General features: G+C 43.9%; 1 protein-coding gene across 10 annotated transcripts in view; it reads left to right on the forward strand.

Moving 5' to 3' along the window:
• Nucleotides 1–22381, forward strand: part of TRAPPC11 (trafficking protein particle complex 11) — a 203426-nt gene that overhangs the window by 32637 nt on the left and 148408 nt on the right. For all 10 annotated transcript variants that reach the window (XM_029583298.1, XM_029582652.1, XM_029582739.1 and 7 more), the window contains 4 exons: nucleotides 9237–9310; nucleotides 13561–13657; nucleotides 13838–13971; nucleotides 17120–17267. In XM_029583298.1, coding sequence (XP_029439158.1) covers nucleotides 9237–9310; nucleotides 13561–13657; nucleotides 13838–13971; nucleotides 17120–17267 — 453 coding nt within the window. The remainder of the gene's footprint in view (nucleotides 1–9236; nucleotides 9311–13560; nucleotides 13658–13837; nucleotides 13972–17119; nucleotides 17268–22381) is intronic.

The raw sequence follows: 22381 nt of genomic DNA on the forward strand, positions 1-22381 counted from the left end.
CGGTTGAGGGGGATGATCCTCAGATTCTCCGGTTATTTCATAAGGAGGAATTGGATCCGTTGATTACTCATGTCCTTAGGGAACTAAAGATTCCAATTCCCCAGATAGACTCAAATGCCCAGCCAGGGGATTTTGAATTGGATGGGCTCCGCACTCCCGCGCATGCTTTTCCTTTTCACAATAAACTGTTTCAGCTTGTGTCCCGGGAATGGGATAATCCGGAGGCAACTCTTAGTCAGCCGGGCTATGGATAAGCTTTACCCTCTCCCTACTGAATCCTTGGAGCTCCTTAGGGTGCCAAGGGTGGATTCGGCGGTCACTGCCATGGCAAAACATACCACCATTCCCGAACAGGGGGTACGGCCCTTAGGGATCTTCAAGATCGGAAGTTGGAGACGTTGCTTAAACGCATCTTTGAGGTGTCAGCCTTGGGAGTACGGGCGGCAGTTTGCAGTTGCATGGTACAAAGGGCTACCCTTCGCTGGGTACAACAGATGTTGACATCTCAGGATCTGCCTCCGGATGAAGCAGAGCAGGCAAACCGCATAGAATCTGCGGTGGCTTACGCCGCAGATGCCTTCTATGACCTCCTCCGCACTTCGGCCCGGTCTATGTCTTCGGCAGTGTCGGCTCGGAGGTTACTCTGGCTGCGTCACTGGGCAGCAGATTCTTCCTCCAAGGCCCAACTCTGTTCCTTTCCCTTTCGGGGAAAACTGTTATTTGGCACCGAGTTAGAAGACCTTATCCGGTCTTTGGGGGAGAATAAGGTGTTCAAGTTACCAGAGGACAGGCCTAGATTTTTTTCGCCCTTCGGGTACTTTTCGCGGACGATTTCGCGGGCAGCAACGTTTTCGATCGGGGAGGGGCTCCTCCTTTGCTACAAGGCAGCCATCTACGCGCTCCCAGTCATGGACTCCTTCCTTTCGTGGTAGAAGGCCGGCCCGCGCAGGGGCGTCTCATACCTTCGCCACCTCTAAAGCGGCTCAATGAAGGGACCCCGGTCCATTCCTCCGTCCCGGAGGTCGGAGGACGACTCTCTTACTTTCGGGAGGAATGGGCCACAATTACCACGGATCAATGGGTCCTCGACATTATCTCTCACGGATACGCCTTAGATTTTGCAAAACCCCTGCGCGATTTGTTTCTAATCTCTCCCAGCGGTTCTCTAGTAAAGCAACAACGAATTGCTCAGACCCTGGAGCGGTTACAGGAGCTGGGAGCGATAGTGCCAGTGCCGCCCGCCGAACAGCGCACAGGCCGTTATTCCATCTATTTCATCGTTCCCAAAAAGGAGGGCACGTTCCGGCCGATTCTGGATCTCAAGCGGGTCAACAGGGCTTTGCGCATACCGCAGTTTCGGATGGAGACCCTGCGCTCGGTCATCGCCGCGGTACACAAAGGCGAGTATTTGGCTTCCTTAGATCTCACGGAGGCTTACTTGCACATAGGAATTCAAGAGTTCCATCAAAGATTTCTGCGCTTTATGGTCCTGGGATCTCATTTCCAGTTCTGCGCTCTTCCGTTCGGTCTGGCGACAGCTCCGAGAGTGTTCACCAAGGTAATGGTGGTCGTGGCGGCGAGTCTTCGGAGAGACGGAGTGTTGGTACACCCTTATTTGGACGACTGGCTCATTCGGGCGAAATCGCGCCGTCTCTGCGAGGACGCAATTCAGGCAGTTCTCCATCGCCTCCACTCCTTGGGGTGGGTAGTCAATTACCCCAAGAGCCATCTGATCCCCTCCCAGAATTTGGAATTTCTGGGCGCCTCGTTCGATACCGAAGTGGGGAAGGTTTTTCCTGCCACGGGCAAGGATGGAGCGGCTGATGGCGCACGTTCGCCGTCTCCTCGCCCTTTCCTTGCCAGTGGTATGGGATTACTTACAGGTCCTTGGATATATGGCGTCCACTCTGGATTTGGTTCCGTGGTCTTTTGCGCATATGCGGCCGCTACAGAGGGCCCTTCTGTCTCGTTGGGACCCCAAATCGGAAGAGTTTCAGATACCTTTGCCACTCTTACCCCCAGCGCGGACCAGTCTGCAGTGGTGGTTGGATCCGGTCCACTTGCTCCAAGGTACCGATTTGGAGCCACCCCAATGGATTATTGTCACGACCGATGCCAGTCTGACGGGCTGGGGAGCAGTCTGTCAGTCTCAGTCCGCTCAGGGACGTTGGACGCCTTCTCAAACCAAGTGGTCTATCAATCGTTTGGAAACAAGGGCGGTTCGCCTAGCGCTACAACATTTTCTGCCTTTGATTCGGGACAGAGCAGTTCGGGTTTTGTCCGAGAACGCAACCACGGTAGCGTATATAAATCGGCAAGGCGGTACACGGAGTCTACCGGTGGCAACTGAAGCCAGCCAATTGATGGTGTGGGCAGAGCAGCACCTGTCTCGGATTGCGGCGTCTCACATCGCAGGAGTCGACAACGTTCAAGCAGACTATCTCAGCAGGCAACGCCTAGATCCGGGAGAGTGGGAACTATCTCCCGAGGCACTCAGACTCATCTGCCGCCGGTGGGGAACTCCACGGTTGGACCTCATGGCAACTCGTTTGAATGCCAAGGCAGCTCGCTTCTTCAGTCGCAGAAGGGAACACGGGTCGGAGGGCGTGGACGCGCTAGTTCTTCCCTGGCCCACGCACGTTCTTCTGTATGTGTTTCCACCGTGGCCGTTGGTGGGGAAAATATTGCGGCGAATAGAATCCCACGCGGGACCCGTCGTTCTCGTAGCCCCGGAGTGGCCAAGGAGGCAGTGGTTCGCCGACCTCATCAATCTAGCGGTGGACGGCCCCTTGCGTCTCGGGCATCTGCCTCTGCTCCTTCGGCAGGGTCCAGTATTTTTCGACCAGGCCGATCGCTTTTGTCTAGCGGCTTGGCTTATGAGAGGCGGCAATTGAGAAAGAAAGGATATCCGGAGTCGGTCATTACTACTCTTCTGCAGGCTCGTAAACCCTCTACCTCGGTTGCTTATGTCAGGGTATGGAGAGTTTTTGACTCCTGGTGTCAGGGTCTGGAGGTGCCGTCGCGGAAGGCTACGGTGTCTCATATTCTGACTTTTTTGCAAGAGGGTCTAAAGAAGGGTTTATCTTATAATTCTCTGCGTGTGCAGGTGGCAGCCTTAGGCTGTTACCGTGGTAAACTTGACGGAATTTCCATTGCCATGCATCCGGTCGTTGCACGATTTTTAAAAGGAGTTAAGCATTTGCGATCCCCGGTACGACCTATCTGTCCTTCTTGGAGTTTAAATTTGGTTCTCTGGGGTCTTTGTACTTCTCCGTTTGAACCCCTACGAAGGGCTACTCTCAAGGATCTCACTCTCAAAACTGTTTTTCTCGTCGCTATTTGTTCGGCTCGCCGAATCTCGGAACTTCAGGCGTTGTCTTGTAGGGAACCTTTTCTCCGTATTTCTAATTCGGGGGTTTCTCTACGTACCGTTCCCTCGTTTTTGCCTAAGGTAGTTTCCGCTTTTCACGTCAACCAGACGGTGGACCTACCGGCTTTTGCGGTTGACGGAGCGGAGGCGTCGCGGCAACCGGAACGTCGCAAGTTGGATGTTCGAAGGACGCTCTTGCGGTACCTGGACGTTACCAACCCTTTTCGGTTGTCTGATCATCTGTTTGTCTTGTGGGGTGGTCCAAAGAAAGGGAATAAAGCTTCGAAAGCTACGATAGCACACTGGTTGAAAGAGGCGATTGTTTCTACTTACATTTCCCAAGGTCGCGCCGTTCCGGAGGGTCTTAAGGCTCATTCTCTGCGCTCCCAGGTGGCGTCTTGGGCAGAGAGTGGTTTTATCTCCTCACAGGAAATTTGCCGAGCGGCTACTTGGAAGACGTTGCACACATTTGCGAGACATTACCGTTTGGACGTGCGCGCTCCGACGGTGGACTCCTTTGGCAGTGGTGTGCTTCGTGCGGGACTGTCAGGGTCCCACCCCGTTTAGGGCAGCTTGGGTACTTCCCAGCAGTCTGGACTGATCCTGGTACGTACAGGGAAAGGAAAATTAGGACTTACCTGATAATTTTCATTCCTGTAGTACCAAGGATCAGTCCAGACGCCCGCCCATATCAGTGAAGAGTATAAAGTCCCGCAACTGTTCTTTTTTTTTTTTCGGGTTCCGTTTTTACGGGTACTTGTTCTTTTTTGTATGGTTGACTGCATGGTTTCCTCGTTTTCCACATGTTCATACTTTTCATCTTTATCTTGATCTAGTCACAGAGTTTGCCATAGTTTTCTAATTTTCATACTGCTTTGTTATGGATTATACTGAAGGATCGCAGGGGGCGCACCAGGGTATATAAGTGGTGCCTTTTCAGTTTCTCTCTGACTCCATCTGCTGGACGGGAGGCATAACCCAGCAGTCTGGACTGATCCTTGGTACTACAGGAATGAAAATTATCAGGTAAGTCCTAATTTTCCTATAAGCTAGATAATGATGTTCCAACTATAATCTTAGTGATTTCAATCTTCACGTAGATTCTATATCTTGAAATGTAGCTTGTGAAACATTTCTTGACACTCTGTCAGCTGTAGGGTGGGAACAGATTATAAAGAATCCTACTCACAAGGCCGGACACACTCTTGATTTAATATTTATAAATAATGATATTGCAGAGGAAAGCAATGTAGCCAGTAAACCTATTCCCTGGTCAGATCCATAACCTTTTCCAGGCTTCTATATCTTTTAAGTCCAACCCTCTGGCTATTAAGACCAATGAACCCAGCTGTTTCTTATCGTAAGATGATTAAGATTGTCAATTTAACTGAAAGACTTCCAGGTATATTTAATGATATTAATTATTATAATGTCGACAATGCTACTCCATCCTGGTTTGATATTATGATCATCATTGCTGATGAACTTAGTCCTATGATTAACAAAAGCTCTAATAAGAAAAACAAGCCCTGGTGTAATCACAAAATAAGAGCCTCTCTTTCTCAATATAGATTAATTAATAATACAAAACGAGAAATTTTTACCCGGTTTTAACCCTAGAATCTTATTTTCCATGGTCCAAGATCTAACAAAAGCTAACGCATGCACTTTAGGGCCTGACCCTGGATTACCAATGTTTAAATGTAATGAACTAAGCTTCTCCAAGGATAAGATTCAAAACGTTCTTAACATCCCTTCAGCTTCAGACCAAAAAATTATATTAAAACCACGAGATGTAATTCCTTGGACATCTTTTGAAAGTGTCTCTACTTTAGAAATTGAATTAAACATATAAAAAAAAAAATTAAATACAGCAACTCATCCTTTTATATACAGTTCCCAGCTTGGCATTAAAATCAGTGGTTAATTTTTTTTCTCCAATTGCTAAAATAAATCTTTCATCTCAAGGAAAGATGCCTTAGTCTTTAAAATGTGCGGTTATAAGACCAATAACTGGAAGATATCAGATTTGCTTGATGTCCTTCTCCCCCCACCCCATTTCTCCCTTTTTCCCCATTTCCCCTTCACAAATGACAGGAATCTTTGTTTGGAACAATAAAGGCCGCAGTTTATTAACCTTACCCGAGCCCTCAAACAATGCATACAATACATAACCCCATTTTACATATCTCCATAATGCCCACCACCTCTTCCAGTGGTAGAGCTTATTTGATACAATCCTCTGAGCATCGGCCCCCCTCCTGCTCATTGTCAATCTCGTGTAGCAGCCCCCCCCGCACCACACGAGATTCCCCCCTTTCTGCCAACTTTTAACCATTACATAAATTCAAAACCTTATGGGCTCGGGTTTACCGCCACTGCAACAACATCTCTTCTACAAACGAACAACCCTAGAACACTACCCTCTATCGGGTGGGAGGGAGGGAAAGCCTCTGCCCGCTGCCTCAGCCGTTCCTCTCAGACTGAGGCGCAAAACCGTTTTCCCCTTTATATCCTCCCCCTTCCACCAATCGCTGTCTCTCCATTCAAAATATTCTTCTTCTATTGGCTAACTTCACCCTTCCCCCTTTTGTCCATTCATTGACCTTTTCATCTCCTCTTTTAACCCCTACCGCTCACTTTACTTCCGTTACCAGCGTGGAGCTAGACAAGCTAACTCCACTTCATTACTAAAAAAGGGAAATACTGACTCTGTTAAACAATTTCAGACCCATTTCAAATTTACCAAATTTACCTAGGCATCATAGTGGATAATACTTTGAAATTGGCTCCGTGTGCTGCAGCAGTCAAAAAAGCAAACAGAATGTTAGGAATTATTAGGAAGGGAATGGTTAATAAAACGGAAAATGTCATAATGCCTTTGTTTCACTCCATGGTGAGACCGCACCTTGAATACTGTGTACAATTTTGGTCAGAGCATCTGAAAAAAGATATAGTTGTGATGGTGAAGGTACAGAGAAGGGCAATCAAAATGATAAAGGGGATGGAACAGCTCCCCTATGAGGAAACGCTGAAGAAGCTAAGGCTGTCGGCTTAGAGAACAGATGGCTGATGTGGATATGATCTATTCGTTAAAGACCTCTCATGATTTTAATCATTTATTTATACTTTCAGATTATAGAAGGACTAGGGGGCACTCCATGAAGTTGTCAAGTAGCACATTTAAGTCTAATTGGAGAAAATTATTTTTCACTCCATACACAATTAAGCTCTGGAATTTGTTGGCAGCAGATGTGGTTAGTGTAGCTGGGTTTAAAAAAGGTTTGGATAAGTTCTTGGAGGAGAAGTCCATTAACTGCTATTAATCACATTGACTTAGGGAATAGCCACTGCTATTAATTGAATCAGTAGCACGGGATCCAGGTTCTTATGGCATGGATTGGCCACTGTTGGAAACAGGATGCTGGGCTTGATGGACCCTTGGTCTGACCCAGTATGGCATTTTCTTATGTTCTTATGTTCTTATGATCTTCTTGGTGTTTGGGTATTTGCCAGGTTCTTGTGGCCTGGTTTGGCCTCTGTTGGAAACAGGATACTGGGCTTGATGGACCCTTGGTCTGACCCAGCATGGCAATTTCTTATGTTCTTATTTATAGCCAAGATATTGGAAAAAAGTAGTACAGGCCCAGCTGGCAGAGCATGTTGATGCAAATAACATACTCTTTCCAAATGAATTAGGGTTTATAAAACATTTTAACACCAAATCGTTATTCTTTGCCTTAACAGACACCGTATTAAAGTAATTTGATGCAAGTCAATCACATTTATTGGTATTATTCGACCTTTCAACTGCCTTTGATAAGGTTGATCATCAGATCGTAATTCGTAGATTATCTGAAATTGGTCTCAATGGTATAACCCTCCAGTAGTTTATTTCGTACTTACAGAATCACTCTTTTCAAGTGAGAATTGGTAACTCCATATCAGAAATTCAATTTGAATTCTGGATTGCCACAACGATTTTCCTTATGTGCTACCCTTTTTAATATTTATATGTTTCCTCTCTGCCAACTATTAGCCGGACTAGGCATTACTCATTATTTGTTCAAACAAGCTTATTCAGAATAGATCATCCTCCGTCGCATCTCCCATGCACCACCTCATGGTGATCGTACTTTCCTTACATTAAAGAACTAACTAATTATGTTGTTAACCTATGCCTGTTTTGTTTAATCTACCTGTTAACCTATGCTTGTTCCGTTCAATCTTATTTTCCACGCTACCCTTGGTTAACCCCTCTCCTAGTTCACTTTCCCTGTTAACATGTACTTTCAAGCCTTTTGTTCGAATGTAAACCCGTATGATGTCCCCACTAATACAGGTATATAAAAAGTTTCTAAATAAATAAAATAAATTTATATGTAGACATTCAATTCTTGGCGCCCGTTAATGATTCAATAGAAAATACTCTGAAATCAGTCAATGTTTATATCTCAGCAATTGGTCCTGAACCTAAAAAAACTGAAATTATATTATTAAATAGACAGTTGACATTAAATAACCCTCCCATTTTCAAATGGACTCCATGGAAATTGAATTAGTTGGCTATTCCTAACAATCAATATAGCTATCGATAGTGACCTGACATGAAAAAGCATATTAGTTTGAAAGCTAGAGATGAATATAACAAACTTCATACATTAAAAAGTTTGAAATCTCTTCTCACTCATGAAAATCTTCATACAGTACTCCAGACACTAATATTTTCTAACTTAGATTATTGTAATGCCATTTTGTTTGGCCTCCCGGCAAGTACAATAAGACCTTTTGCAGCTTCTACAGAACGCTACAGCTAGGGTCTTAACTGGGTGTAGAAAGTTTGATCACATTACACCAATTTTAATTTCTTTGCATTGATTGCCAGTAAAATACAGAATAGATTTTAAAGTTCTTTGTTTCACAAGTTTATTAACATTGATAAAACAGAATGGCTGAATGCGGCTTTACACCCCACAGAGAAATTTAAGAGAGGCAAATAAAGGTCTTTGTTTGTCCCCTCTGTATGAACTGCTCATTTGAGTGAGGTGAGGGAGAGAGCCATTTCAACAGCAGGATCTAAATTATGGAACTCTTTACCTGTTGATTTAAGGCTGCAAACAGATTTTATGATTTAAAAAAAATCTAAAAATGTGGCTCTTTAAAAAAAAAAAAAAAAAGCTTTTGAGGGAACTGATTAATTCGATATCATGGCAAGGAAGTTTAAATAATTTTTCTGAAAAATGAGACATGTATTTTACTCGTTATGTTATTCATGATTTATCTCATTCTTTTGTTTTCATTTTATTCTTGTAATTTTTTTTACTAAGATTTAATGTAATTTTAATGTAATTTTATGATGTATTGATTTAATTTTATTTTTTGTATACCGTTGTGATTGAATACAGAATGATGGTAATCAAAAGCAATAAATAAATTTCTCCTAGAGGGTAAAGCTCTATAAAGACCTTAGTTGCATTCTGTAAGCTTGTGTTTTCAGCTGTCTGTTCAGTAGGATTCACAAGTGTCTCTTGGGTGTCTTTAGCATATCAAACAGAAATGAGCCTGGTGTGTTCCCTATATTCACTGAAATAAATGATGCTTTATCCCTATTTATTCATTGCTGAGAGCTGTTCTTTGAGATTCACTGTGTCTGGTCTAGTTCGCTCCATAGGGAAGCACTGCTTCTATCATTAAACTAATTAAGCCCTTAGCATAATTGCTTCAACTAATACTTTAACTTTTTTAGTGCACACTTTTCTGTAATCGTGGTATCATGTGGCTGCTTTTCTGATGTTGACAGTTTTTGTTTAAAAAAAAAAACCCAAAACACGCGCACAGTTATGAGAGATGTTTTTTTGTATTACAGCTGCTGTTTGTTAGACATCAGTTCAAGATTGCTTTCTTCAGTGAACTGAAACAAGATACACAGAATGCCCTGAAGTAAGGCCTTTGTGACCCTTTCTTCTCTCTAAATGCAGAATTTCCAAAATAGTGAAATATGTGGCCCTTTGAAATGGACAATGCAGGGGAAAAACAAATGCCCAGGAGGAAACCGAAAGGAGACCAGGGGTTTCAGGAACCAATGCCCTTACAAGCTGATCCACCAGGTGCACTGCATCAACAGCATAAACTTAGAAGAAACGCTGCAGTAGGTTTTAGGAAGCTGGCAGTGTTAGGATCAGTCGGCAGCAAACCGTTCAGGATGTGCAGAGTGAAGGTCAATAACTGAAGGTGGCTTCCTTTTGCAGTGATCCGGTGCTGGAGGTCTGTCATGAATCAAGAGAAATTTCAAGTTCTTTCCATCTGAAATTGAATTGAATATATATATATATATATATATATATATATTAATATATATTAGAGATGTGAATCGGAACTGAAATTCGAACCGATTCTGGTTCCGATTCACATCTCTAATATATATATATATGTAAAAAAAAAAAAGACTCCCCCCCCCCCCCCCCCCCACCTTCTAAGGCTGAAGGGAGCTGCTGAGCTCAAAGCTGCCTAGGCAGCCTCGGGGAGGGGAGGGATCTGGACCACAAGATTTGCACCCCAAGGATCAAGAAGGATAGAGCGTACAAAAAGTCACCAACCTCCAGCTTGTCCACCTTGACCAAACAGGGAAAGGGTCCCCTCGGGATCCAAACCCAGATAGATATATCCAGAATTGGATGCTTGTATGCCACATGTCTGCAGGGCTTTGCTGAGTTATCTCAAGGTCACTAATGATTTTAGAGGGTCTGATCATCTTTTCGTTTTATGGAGTAGTTCGAAAAAGGGTTCCCAGACCTCCAAGGCTACCATTGCAAGGTGGCTTAAGGAGGCTGTTGGGTTGGCGTACATTCTCAAGGGTCGTCAAATTCCTGAGGGTTTAAGGGCCACTTTACTCAGTCTCAGGCGACTTCATGGGTGTAGGCTCAGTTGGTTTCACCACAGGAAATTTGCAGAGCTGTGACTTGGAAGTTGCTACATACTTTTGCGAGGCATTACTGGCTGGATGTAGGGGATCCGGAGTCTCGGTCGTTTGGAGAGCTTTGGGACATACAGGAGTCTGAACTGATCTGGGTACGTACAGGGAAAAGAAAATTTGGTTCTTACCTGCTAATTTTCATTCCTGTAGTACCACAGATCAGTCTAGAACCCACCCAATCTATGGAGATGGAGAGTCCTTTGCTCAGCTGTGATCTTTTTGGTACACACTTTTTAGGTTGAGATACAGATTTTTATTCAAAGTTTTTGGCACATTTTTACAAGTTTTAGCAAGTTACTTTTTGCTTGGGTACATAGCAATACTGAGTTACTGCAGGTGGCACCAGGGCTTATCAAGCAGTGTCGGTGAAACTTTCTCTGTCTCCATCTGCTGGCAGGGATGAATAAACACAGGAGTCTGGACTGAACCATGGTACTACAGGAACGGAAATTGGCAGGTAAAAACCACTCTTCCTTTCACTTGCCACCTGGTTTTCTGGCATAGGTTTTAGTTGAGTTTATATAATTATCTCACTTTGTGGAATACTTAACTATAGTACTGTAATCTGTTTTATTTTAAGTAACCTTACAATTTAAACTAGAGATTATGACCCTAGTTGTCTGTGGCACTGATATGAATCTTCGTACCCAGTAGTGAGGATCTCCCATAATTGAGCCCCTGGTTTATGCCCTGCAGTATCAAGCAAGAAACGGGTGTTTTAGATCCTATGTTTATATTGTCTGTGTGTCTGACAAATGCAATGCTCTGTCACTGCCAAACCTGGTATTTGGAAAATGGGGAGGGAGGAAGGGAAAATTTGAGACATAATACTTCTGAAATGGCCTTAATCACTTATTGATTTTTATTTTTTTAAATTTCTTAGCTGCAAACTCCAAAGATCATGGCGGCTTACATAAGAACATACTTAATTCAATCAATAAAACATTAAAATTACAAATATACTTTAAAAACAAGTTAAAACATACTGATATATATTCATCAATCCCCATTCCTGCTGCACTCTTTGAGCCCCACATAGCCTATGCTGTTTCCTATGGTACACTGACCATATTTATTATTCCTCAAATGCCTTCTTAAAGAGCCATATTTTTAATACATTTTAAACTCCTTATATTTATTTAATTAGATATAGCAGTCCTTTTTCCAGCTCACTGAAAAAGCTGTTCTGATGGGCTTTAGTGTTGTGCCTTTCACAGGCATCTTACGCAACATCTTACATTTAATTATAAATTTTGGATAGCATGTGGTTCAGACTGGTGTTAGTTAATTTGGGGCCGCTGTTTTTGTATGTTGCATGGTATGCTGGTTCATGTGTACATTTTGTATTTCCAATATATACTACTATAAATGTTGAAGTTTTCTGGTGAATTGACAACACACAAACTAGGTTCCATGAAAAAAATACTCATAGGACTTATACTATTGCTGCCGCTCCTGCAGGAATGGACAAAAAAGTGAGCTCTTGAACATATATTGTCTTAACAGACCTTTTAATTCCCTTGAGTGAGAAATTCATACAGAATCATTCGCCACATTCTTTTTAAGAGAATTTTCTTTGGCATGTGTGCATGCTGCTTCTTTTTGGACAAGCTTTGGCTGCTGTCCATTCTATGAGGTTAGTGTAGGGCTGGATTTAGGCATAGACAAGTGGCATATGCCTAGTACACCAGATTCTGAAAGCACCCAAACTGAGTTCTGTTTTCTGATTTTCAGGCGTTAAACCATTCACTCTCAGTACTCTGCCTATGGGCACTGTGATCTTAAATCTGACCCTGGGTTAGAGCAGCATAAAAAAAGTTGAACTTTTCCACAAACAGTATCACTAAATTGTGGATAAAGTTCCCTCTCTCTTGGCTGATAATGACAAAGAAAACAGTGTCATTTGACCTGTATGCACAGAGGTCAAATCATGCTATATAAAGAGTTCATGTGCAGAATTAAAAAATTGTATATTTGGGCTGGCATGGTGGAGGACTTGCATTCACTTCCTGTCACAGGACTGCTTGGGATGCTGCAACATTTGCAGCTGCTAGGAGTAGGAAGTCCTCAGCCTTTGCTCAACAGCGACACTACTGGCCATTATTAGGGTCTCCGTTACCACATTCTGGAGGGAGCCATGATCTGTGGCCAAGGACTGTTGCTACAGTGGCTGGTCTGAGTAATTTGGGAGGGGGTTTAAAAATAGTGGGGGAGAGAATAAAAAAGTGTGTGCCATTTTTAGGAGTGTTTAGTAATAGTACTTATTGTTGAATTTGTGTCAGTCTGTGTTTTTGTACGCAAGCATGTTTCGTACACAAGCATGTTTAGTTTGAGGTGCACATGCACGGCAGCACACTGCACCTTTTGACAGTTTACTTCTCGGTGAGAGTGGTGACATGGACTCGCACTGATGTTTTAGTTGTAGTGCCAGTAGGTCAGAGAGCCCATTCCTCAGTATCAGTAGATGAAGAGGAGGGCGACAGAGCTACCGACAGAGCCATCTTTTTGTGGTTGCCAAAGAAAAGAAGAGGGTGATGGAGTGCCTGGCAAGCCAATACACAATGTCTGCTGCTAAAAAAAAAAAAAAAAAAAAAAAAAGAGTCCAGCGCGGCAGAGGGGAACCATCCCATGGAGTCTGCTACCCTACAGCATCTGAGCATGCCAGCATTACTGGCCCACAAGAGCACCCGCAAGTTCTGAAAATACTTGCTCAGCATTGGTCTGCTCAAATGTCTAGGGCAGTCAACACCACGGGATGGTTCCCCTCTGCCGTGCTGGAATTTTTTTTTTTTTTTTTTTGCAGTAGATATCGCGTAGTGGCTTGCCAGGCACTCAGTCACCCTCTTCTTTTTTTTGGCAACCACTGCAAGATGACTCTGGCAGCTCTGTCACACCAGCCTACTCCTTTATTTATTTTTTTTTTTTCTTCATCATCGGACACCATTGGATGACTCTGCCAACCACTTCGTCACCCTCTTTTCACCAGTATTTTGCTGATGGTGGCAGCAGTGAGGAAGATGGAACCTGGGCAGTTAAGGCAAAACACATCCCTATGAAATGCCTGTGGCGTGCAATTTTTTTTAACTTACTGTATTTTTGTTCTGTGGTGATTTCATTGCAGGAATATTAGATCAATGCCATTTGTTGTAATTATCATAACATAAGTTATTGTGTGCATTATATCAATATCCAGCTAATTGAGAAATGCTCTTATTAGAAATTACAGGACAGCTTATAATCTTGTGCATGAACTGAGGGCTCATGAAACCAACATGCTGGAAATCAAGACTATGGCCGGATTTATAAACTACAAGGTAAAGACCATGCACTTGCAAGCCCCGTCATAAGAACGGTAGGCAAAACCAGTGAGAAAGTTAAGGCAGTTTTTAACTTTAGTTTTTATGTATATTTAGTGGTAATTTAGTATCTAATTGTGAAATAAGAGGTAATCGTTACAATGTTTTGACTTCTTTGTTCTTATCTTTCTCTGAAAGATTTGCCGCTTATGCTTCCAACACAACACGCCATTGGATGCAATTGCACAGTTCAGAAAACACATCGACTTGTGTAAGAAAAAAATAGGAAGCGCTGAGCTGTCTTTTGAGCACACCGCCTGGATGTCTAAACAGTACGTTTTCATTAAGGACTGTCATACTATTTATTTATTTTTTGATTACCTACCTTTTGTTAAAAAAAACCCCAAAAAACCCATTTAAAGCAGGTTACTATTAAAAACATCTTATTGGGTTACTACCCACTGAATGATGACGCCTAGACTGGCGACTTTTTGCCGTGAGCATGCCAAAGTGGACGACAAAGAAAGTCATGAGCTGATGGTATTTTTCTTTATTCTGACCTACACATACTTATTTTTTTTCTGTAAAGTGGGAGAAACCTGCCTGACCTTAGCTTCCTTATCTACCTTATTCTGGTATTTCAGGAACATGAAGAGGATGGAACCCAAATTTGCCCATCTAAATTTGAGACTTATCCAGACATATCCTCAGATTTAAATAGCCATCCCTACTGACTGGATAAGTTGTAGCTGGGTAAGTCATTGCTCAGCTAAAACTTACCTGGATGAAAAAGATGCTTACCTGGGAAGCATGGATATTTAGTGCTACCCAACTTAAGTTTAAGTGAGCAAGTTTGGTTGTGGTAGAGAGAGGGTCTAAAGTTATCCAGATAATTTTAAACTTACTTGCCTATATTTGGCATATAACCAGGAAGGTTAAAAAACAAAACAAAACAAAAAAAACCTGGCACGCCAGCAGTAGCCTGATCCCATCCTCCAGCAAAGAAAAAAAAATTGTCAAAGCCATAGTGGCCTGGTTACCCCGGTTATCACCAAGCTCCCCAAAGCTTTCTTTTATCCCTGAGCTATAAAAATGTTATACTGGTCCCCCTGTGCCTTCAGCACCCTCATCATACCCCATGTTCTAATAAATTATAGGCCTCAGTGACCTCGTCCCTCCAACTCTCCCACATTTTTTTCCCTCCCAGCCAAAGTGCCAATGGTGCACAGCATTGACAACCTCCTCCCACCCACCCATTTGAAGTGATAACCGTTTTGCAGATTCAGCTCTTCCCTCTCCCCCTTACTCCACAGTCATCCCACATCAAAAGAAGCCGAAGTTTGGGGGGGGGGGGGATGGAAGTCTGTTCCCTCTGTGTCTAGCATTGCTCTGACAGCAGCGCTGATAATGTCTGCTTAACCAGGGGGAGCGCTTGTCTAATAGTTATCACTATGGGTCGATGGGAGGGAAAGGTTAGGGGGTGCTGGGACCTAATTTTTATTTTTTTTTTAAGTATTGGATGCCAGGGGGGCAGCTGGTGACCCCCCCCCCCCCCCCCCCATCCCGGTATAACATTTTTACATTGCAGAAGGAGGTAAGAACTTCTCTTCCTGTAGACATAAAAGAGAGTTTCTGGAGGTTGGATGGGGGGTGGTAATCCTAGTTTCCAAGCAGGGGAAAGAGTGATCAAGCTACTACTATTTCAACAATTTTTTTTTTTTTTTTTTAACTCTGAGATCCTGAGGAGGGGCTGGAGGGATGAGAAGAGGGATTGACTGGTGGGGAAGGATGATGAGGAATTGGGGAATGACGAGGGGACGGGGCTTGTAGGATAAGAGGTGGAATTGGCTAGGTGGGTGAGGAGGGTTGGTTCGGGGGTGAGGGGATTGACCGGTTGCGTGTGTGTGTGAGAGGAGAATGGAGGGATGTGTATATGAGGGATTATGAGGGATGGAAAGTGAAGAGAGCATGAGGGAATCTGGTGGGGTGAAGTGAGAGAGGAGGTTAGAGATGGGGTGGGGATGCGAAAGGGAGCAGGACAAGCCAGGGGAGGAGCACCTCCCCCCAACCCCTCAGTCTGGATCCTGCCTCTTTTAATCCCACATTCTCTGCCCCCCCCCCCTTCCGAATCCTGCAGCTTCCCCCCCCAAGGATTCCAGATCCTCTCTCCTTCTCCACTCCCATCACTAGTTCTTCCCCTTTCTCTTCCCCATGTGCTGCAAGGGGTCACTCAAACAGTCCACAAAGGGCTCAAGTTTGTGGATTTGTTTGGATTTGGATTTGGATTTAAATTTCATTACTCACTTTTCCAAATACAGGCTCAGGGTGAGGTACAATTCAGGACTGCCCAAGAGGCCTTACGATCTAAGTTGTATTTGAGGCAATGGAGAGTGAAGTGACTTGCCTAGGTCACTAGTAGTAACTGTGGGAGAAGCAGGATTTGAATGCTGCTGCTCTAACCACTAGGTGATTGCTCTACTGCTAATAGACTCTATGAACCTACATATGTGCTTCATACAAAATAACTTCAGTGAATAGCCTGCTAAACACACTGCTTAGTTTTTCATTGCATTTTAGCGAAGTCCGGAATTGCATGGCAAATTTTGTACCTGCAGACTTAATTCCAAATTTTCACTGCAGCCGTATGCGTGTAAGTTCACTTTGAAAATTTGTGGGTTACCCTGCTATGTGCATGGTCTTACACACAGACAGTTACACCTGTTCCTGAGCAAGTGTCAGGGGTTTGTGCATGAAGATTTCTGTGCATGTGTAATTTCTTTTCACACACTAACTGTGCCCCTCACCTTTAAAACACCTCTTGTGGCTGAACACAGAAGTATACGCAAAATCAGGTTTTGCATATACTTTTGCGTGCATAGGCCCTCGATTGCTTTTAAAAATCACATCATGAAATGCACAAAGAGTGCTTTTAACTAGCAATGCAATTCTAGATTACTTTAAAATGTAATAAAAACTAAGAGTATTTTGCAGGCTACCCACCCAAGCTACTTTTGTATGAAAAGCAGGTGTAGGTCCATGGAGTCTATGTAGAAGTATGGCCCATATATAAATATAGAGATGAGTATTGGATGGCCTGATCGTTTCTGGCTTCGTTATCTGGGAACTGCGGGAAATTTCGTATTTCCTGCGGTTCGGGGTTTTTTTTTTTTCGGCCGACCTGAATTTTGGGTTATTGCACGTTAACTCCCTGTTAGCGCGCGCTAACATTTTGATGTAAGCGCGCGCTAACCCCGAAAAACAAAATTTCCTTTGTTTTTCGGGGTGGCCGAAACAGGACGAATTAGACAATTTCGTTCAAATTGTCTAATTCGTCCTAGACGAATGCACATCCCTATCTAAATATGGTGTGTTTCATTACACCTTAGTATCATCCTGTAGTGTAATAACTTATATTGTGTTTAGTGATTCTGTATTTGGTGATAAAAAAAAGAAAGTTATCTTTTTTTTTTTATTTTAAAGGTTTCAAGCATTTGGGGACTTGTTTGATGAAGCAATTAAGTTGGGTTTGACAGCCATTCAGACTCAGAATCCTGGTTTCTACTACCAGCAGGCTGCATACTATGCACAGGAGCGGAAGCAACAGGCCAACCAGCTCTGTAACCATGATGTAAGTCACAGGCACTCACTTGGTAAACTCCTTTAAAATTTGCTTTGCAAAAAATTCTTTGAAGTTATTTGAACCAAAAAACAATGAGTACTGAACACAAAAAAGATTACACTGCTAGATTACAATGTCAGACATTCTGCCTTTCCAGCGCTAAAATATGAGAGACTCAAGATTTTGAAAACGTTTTTAATAATTATAATTTTTAAATTCATTTCCTGTTCGTACCCCAGATCAGTCCAGACAAATGGGTTTTGCATCCCTACCAGCAGATGGAGGCAGAGAACTTAAAGCTTTGAGGCACTGCTACCTAACCGAGAGTGCCACCTGCGCACCTGCAGGCCCTCAGTATTTCTCTGTCTCCAGCAGAAGGTAGAGCTGCAAACCTGCAGTTAAGAAAAAAGAATGGACAAAAGAAGAGAAGTTAGAAGATGCTCCCTGAGCTGTTAGGTTCCTTCGTGGGCCATTCCTCGGGTTGAGTCAGGCAACGGGGGGGGGGGGGGGGGGTTTGGTAACCCCTGATCAGCTTTAGCCCGCAGCAGTTCCAGGGGGCTGACAGCAAGGGGTCCTGTTCCCTCTTATCCCCTGAAGGTTCCTTCCCAGAGGTGTTGCCAGCAGCAGGGAAGTATTCCTTTTTTTGCTTGAATTTCTTCCTTTGCTGTGGCTGCTGTTTCTTTCTTTCAAGAAAAAAAAAAGTTTACGTTTTTCTTTCAGCAGCAACCGCTCGGGCTGTTTCTGGTTTGATCATCGGGGCAGGCCCGGGCTGGGGGAAGGGAGCAGCATAGCTTCTCTATTTGCAGCTTCAGACTACTCTGGGAACCGAAGGCTGCATTGGGCCTTGTTTCCCCCCCCCCCCCCTCCTGCACACTGCAATCATGAAGCTTCTGTTCCTCCGCAGCATGCCTGGCTGTATGGAGACAAGATGGCACTGGCAGCAATTTCCCAGCACTGGAAAGCTTGTCAGGCCAGCGGCCTGGCTCGGGGACAGCTGAGTGCAGCGGCGCTATGCTGTGATTTGTTTCTGGTGGGGCCCTCCGGGGGGGGGGGGGGGGGAATGAGGCTGGTAGGAAATCTACAGGTTCCCAAAGCCCTGTCAGGATCAATACCAGGAGCCTCAACAGCCTGTCAGGCAGAAGGGCTACAGCACGGAGGTGACTGACTCCCAGAAGCCCAGGGACTCCCTTCCCCTGTTATCTCCGGTGATCCCATCGGGGGTGGGAGAAGAGATGCAAACTCTGACCGGACAGGGAAGAGGATGACGTGGAATTTTCCTCTGAATTTGTCTTGCTTATGCATAAAGCCTTTTTAACCAGGAAAAGCACTGGCTATAAGAAGGGCATTTCTGTCAGCCGTCTCATCCTGCAGGAAAGAGCCACAGGGACTCCTTGGCCAGGAGGTATGGGGATCTCCTTCGCCAGCTGGGCCAGGACCATTTTGAGGGGCCTGGCAGCTTGGATGATTTGGACTTGGATGACCCAGAGAATTATCTTGGAGGTTGGTCTGAGGGTGGATCAGGATGACCCAGCAGATCTCACAGCGGATGTCAGTCAGGATGGGGATAGGGACATGGCTGATCTGGAAGAGGTCCCGATAACAGAGGGAAATGACGCACGTGTGGTTCATCTGTTTTGTAAGAAGGAGTTGAGGCCCCTTATTTCCTATGTTCAGAAGGAACTGGGTATTAAGTTGGTCCAGGAGGAGTTGGACAATGAAGGGATAGATCCGGTGTTGGTTGGACTCCGGGGCCCACTGAAAGCCTTTCCTCTCCTTAAAAGGATCAAGAAGCTGGTGAACCAGGAATGGGACTTCCCGGAGGCGAGCCCCAAGGTGGCTAGAACCATAGCAGAGTTGTATCCCCTCACAGAAGCTATCCTGCCACTGCTGGTATTGCTGAAAGTGCATGCTTCGGTCTCGGCGGTCACTAACAAGATGACCATTCTGGTTGCAGGTTTGGCAGCAAGCCTATGAATGGTGATCTGTGGATATCTGATGCAGAGGGCCCATTTATGCTGGATCCGGAAGTCTCAGGAGAAGTCTTCAGCAGACGCTGGTGTTAATAGCCAGGCAACTCAGGTGGCAGTTGGAATTGCATTTGACTAGAGCTGGATTTCGGCCAGGAATATGGTTGTGGCGGTCTCGGTGCGACATTTTGCTGTGGTTGCAGAATTGCTCAGCTGATATGTGGTCCAAGTCTAAGCACTGTAATCTTCCCTTTTAAAGGAAGGAAATTTGTTGTTCAGGGAGGTCCTGAAACAATTTGAAGATTTTGGCAGAGTCCCTCTAAAGGGAATAACCTGCCGGAGGGTAAGATGACAGTCAGGAAGTCTTTTCTGCTTCGCTCTAGGTTTCGTGAGGTGTGGCGGTTTTCGTCCTAATAAAGGTTCTGCACTATCTTTGGGGCAGAACCAGGTGTTCAGTAGGCAGCAGTCTTTTTGAGGCATCTGAGAGGGCTCCAACCAGAGGACCAGCAAGGTAAGGCTTCACAATGAAACCAGGCTGGTCCACTGTCTCGAGATAATGGTGGAAGGCCATCTATCACAGTCTTACGAAGCATGGAACAGGATTACCTCGGACCAATGGGTCCTAGAGGTAATAAGGGACGGTTGTGCTTTAGAATTTTTTCGCCCCATCACAGAAACTTTCATGGTGTCTCATTGCAGTGTCTGAGGTAAGCAAGCGACATTGATAAGACAGTCTAAGAGAGAATTTGAAAAGAAGTTGGCTGTAGAGGCAAAAACTCACAGTAAAAGCTTTTTAAAATATATCTGAAGCAGAAATCCTGCAAGGCAGTTGGTTGGACCGTTATATGATCGAGGGGTTAAATGGGCACTTAGAGAAGATAAGGCCATTGCGGAAAGATTAAACGATTTCTTTGCATCAGTGATTCCTGAAGAAGATGTTGGGGAGATAACCTTCTCCAGAATGGGTTTCATGGGTAATGATTCAGATGGACTGAACCAAATCATGGTGAATCTAGAAGATGTGGTAAGCCTGATTACTACTCTTCAGTTTGTCAAATCACCTGGACCAGATGGTATACACACCAGGGTTCTGAAGGAACTAAAAAATGAAATTTCAGATCTATTAGTTAAAATTTGTAACCTATCATTAAAATCATCCATTGTACCTGAAAACTGGAGGGTGGCTAATGTAGCCCCAATATTTAAAACGGACTCCAGGGGCGATTTTGGAAACTACAGACCAGTTAGCCTGACTTAAGTGCCTGGAAAAATAGTGGAAAGTGTTCTAAAGATCAAAATCACAGAACATATAGAAAGACATTGTTTAATGGAACAAAGTAAGCATGGCTTAACTCAAGGCAAGTCTTGCCTCACAAATCTGCTTCACTTTTTTGAAGGGGTTAATAAACATGTAGATAAAGGTGAACCGATATACTACGTCTATTTGGATTTTCAGAAGGCATTTGACAAAGTTCCTCATGAGAGGCTTCTAGGAAAAGCAAAAAGTCATGGGATAGGTTGCGATATTCTTTCAGGGATTACAAACTGGTTAAAAGACAGGAAACAGAGTAGGATTAAATGAACAATTTTCTCAGTGGAAGGGGTGGACAGTGGAGTGCCTCAGGGATCTGTTCTGGGACCCATGCTTTTCAATATATTTATAAATGATCTGGAAAGGAATATGATGAATGAGGTAATCAAATGTGCAGTTAAAAAAAATATTCAGAGTAGTTAAATCACAAGCAGATTGTGATAAATTGCAGGAGGACCTTGTGAGACTGGAAAATTGGGCATCAAAATGGCAGATGAGATTTAATGTGGATAAGTGCAAGATTCTGCATATAGGGAAAAATAACCCATGCTGTAGTTTCATGATGTTAGGTTTCATATTAGGAGCTACCACCTGGGAAAGAGATCTAGGCGTTATAGTGGATAATACATTGAAATCGTTGGCTCAGTGTGCTGCGGCAGTCAAAAAAGCAAATAATGTTAGGAATTATTAGGAAGGGAATGGTGAATAAAACGGAAAATGTCATAATGCCTCTGTAACACTCCATGGTGAGACTGCATCTTGAATACTGTATACAATTCTGGTTGCCGCATCTCAAAAAAGATACAGTTACGATGGAGAAGGTACAGAGAAGGGCTTCCAAAATGATAAAGGGGATGGAACAGCTTCTCTATGAGGAAAGACTAAAGAGGTTAGGGCTGTTCAGCTTGGAGAAGAGACGGCTGAGGGGGGTATATGATAGAGGTGTTTAAAATCATGAGAGGTCTAGAACGGGTAAATGTGAATTGGTTATTTACTCCTTCAGATAATAGAAGGACTAGGGGGCACTCCATGAAGTTAGCATGTAGCACATTTAAAACTAATCAGAGAAAATATTTTTTCACTCAATGCACAATTTAAACTCTGGAATTTGTTGCCGGGGGATGTGGTTAGTGCAGTTAGTGTAGTTGGGTTTAAAAAAGGTTTGGATAGGTTCTTGGATGAAAAGTCCATTACCTGCTATTAATCAAGTTGACTTAGAAAATGGCCACTGCTATTTCTAGCATCAGTAGCATGGGATATACTTAGTTTTTGCGTACTTGCCAGATACTTGTAGCCTGGATTGACCATTGTTGGGAACAGGATGCAGGGCTTGATGGACCCTTGGTCTGACCCAGTATGGTAATTTCTTATGTTCTTATGATTTGGGACACATGGCATGATTATACCTTTGGCGGCCCAAGAGCTACTCTATTTACTGTGTCATGCCAAAAAAGGAAGGAGCCTTTCGTCCCATTCTCAATCTGCAAAATTTGAAATGTGATACTGTGAGTTCCCCATTTTTCTGTATGGAAACATTGTGACGGTGATAGCACAGTTCTTCATGTGGAGTTTTTTGGGCCTTGCTGGAATTGACGGAAGCCTATCTGCACATTTCCATTCAGGAAGAACATCGATGTTTCTTAATGGTATGGTTCTGGGGTAACCTTTCCAGTTTTGGTCCCTCCCATTCAGTTTGGCAGCTGCACCTTGGACATTCACAAAGGTGATGGTGGTGGTGGTTCCAGTGGCTCTCCGCAGGGAGGGGATCCTAGTACATGATTATCTGGACGACTGTCTTATCCAAGGGAAATCTGAGGAGGTATGCCAACAGTCTATGCGCACGG

Source organism: Rhinatrema bivittatum, chromosome 1 (genome assembly GCF_901001135.1).
Source record: "Rhinatrema bivittatum chromosome 1, aRhiBiv1.1, whole genome shotgun sequence".
Classification (NCBI taxonomy): domain Eukaryota; kingdom Metazoa; phylum Chordata; class Amphibia; order Gymnophiona; family Rhinatrematidae; genus Rhinatrema; species Rhinatrema bivittatum.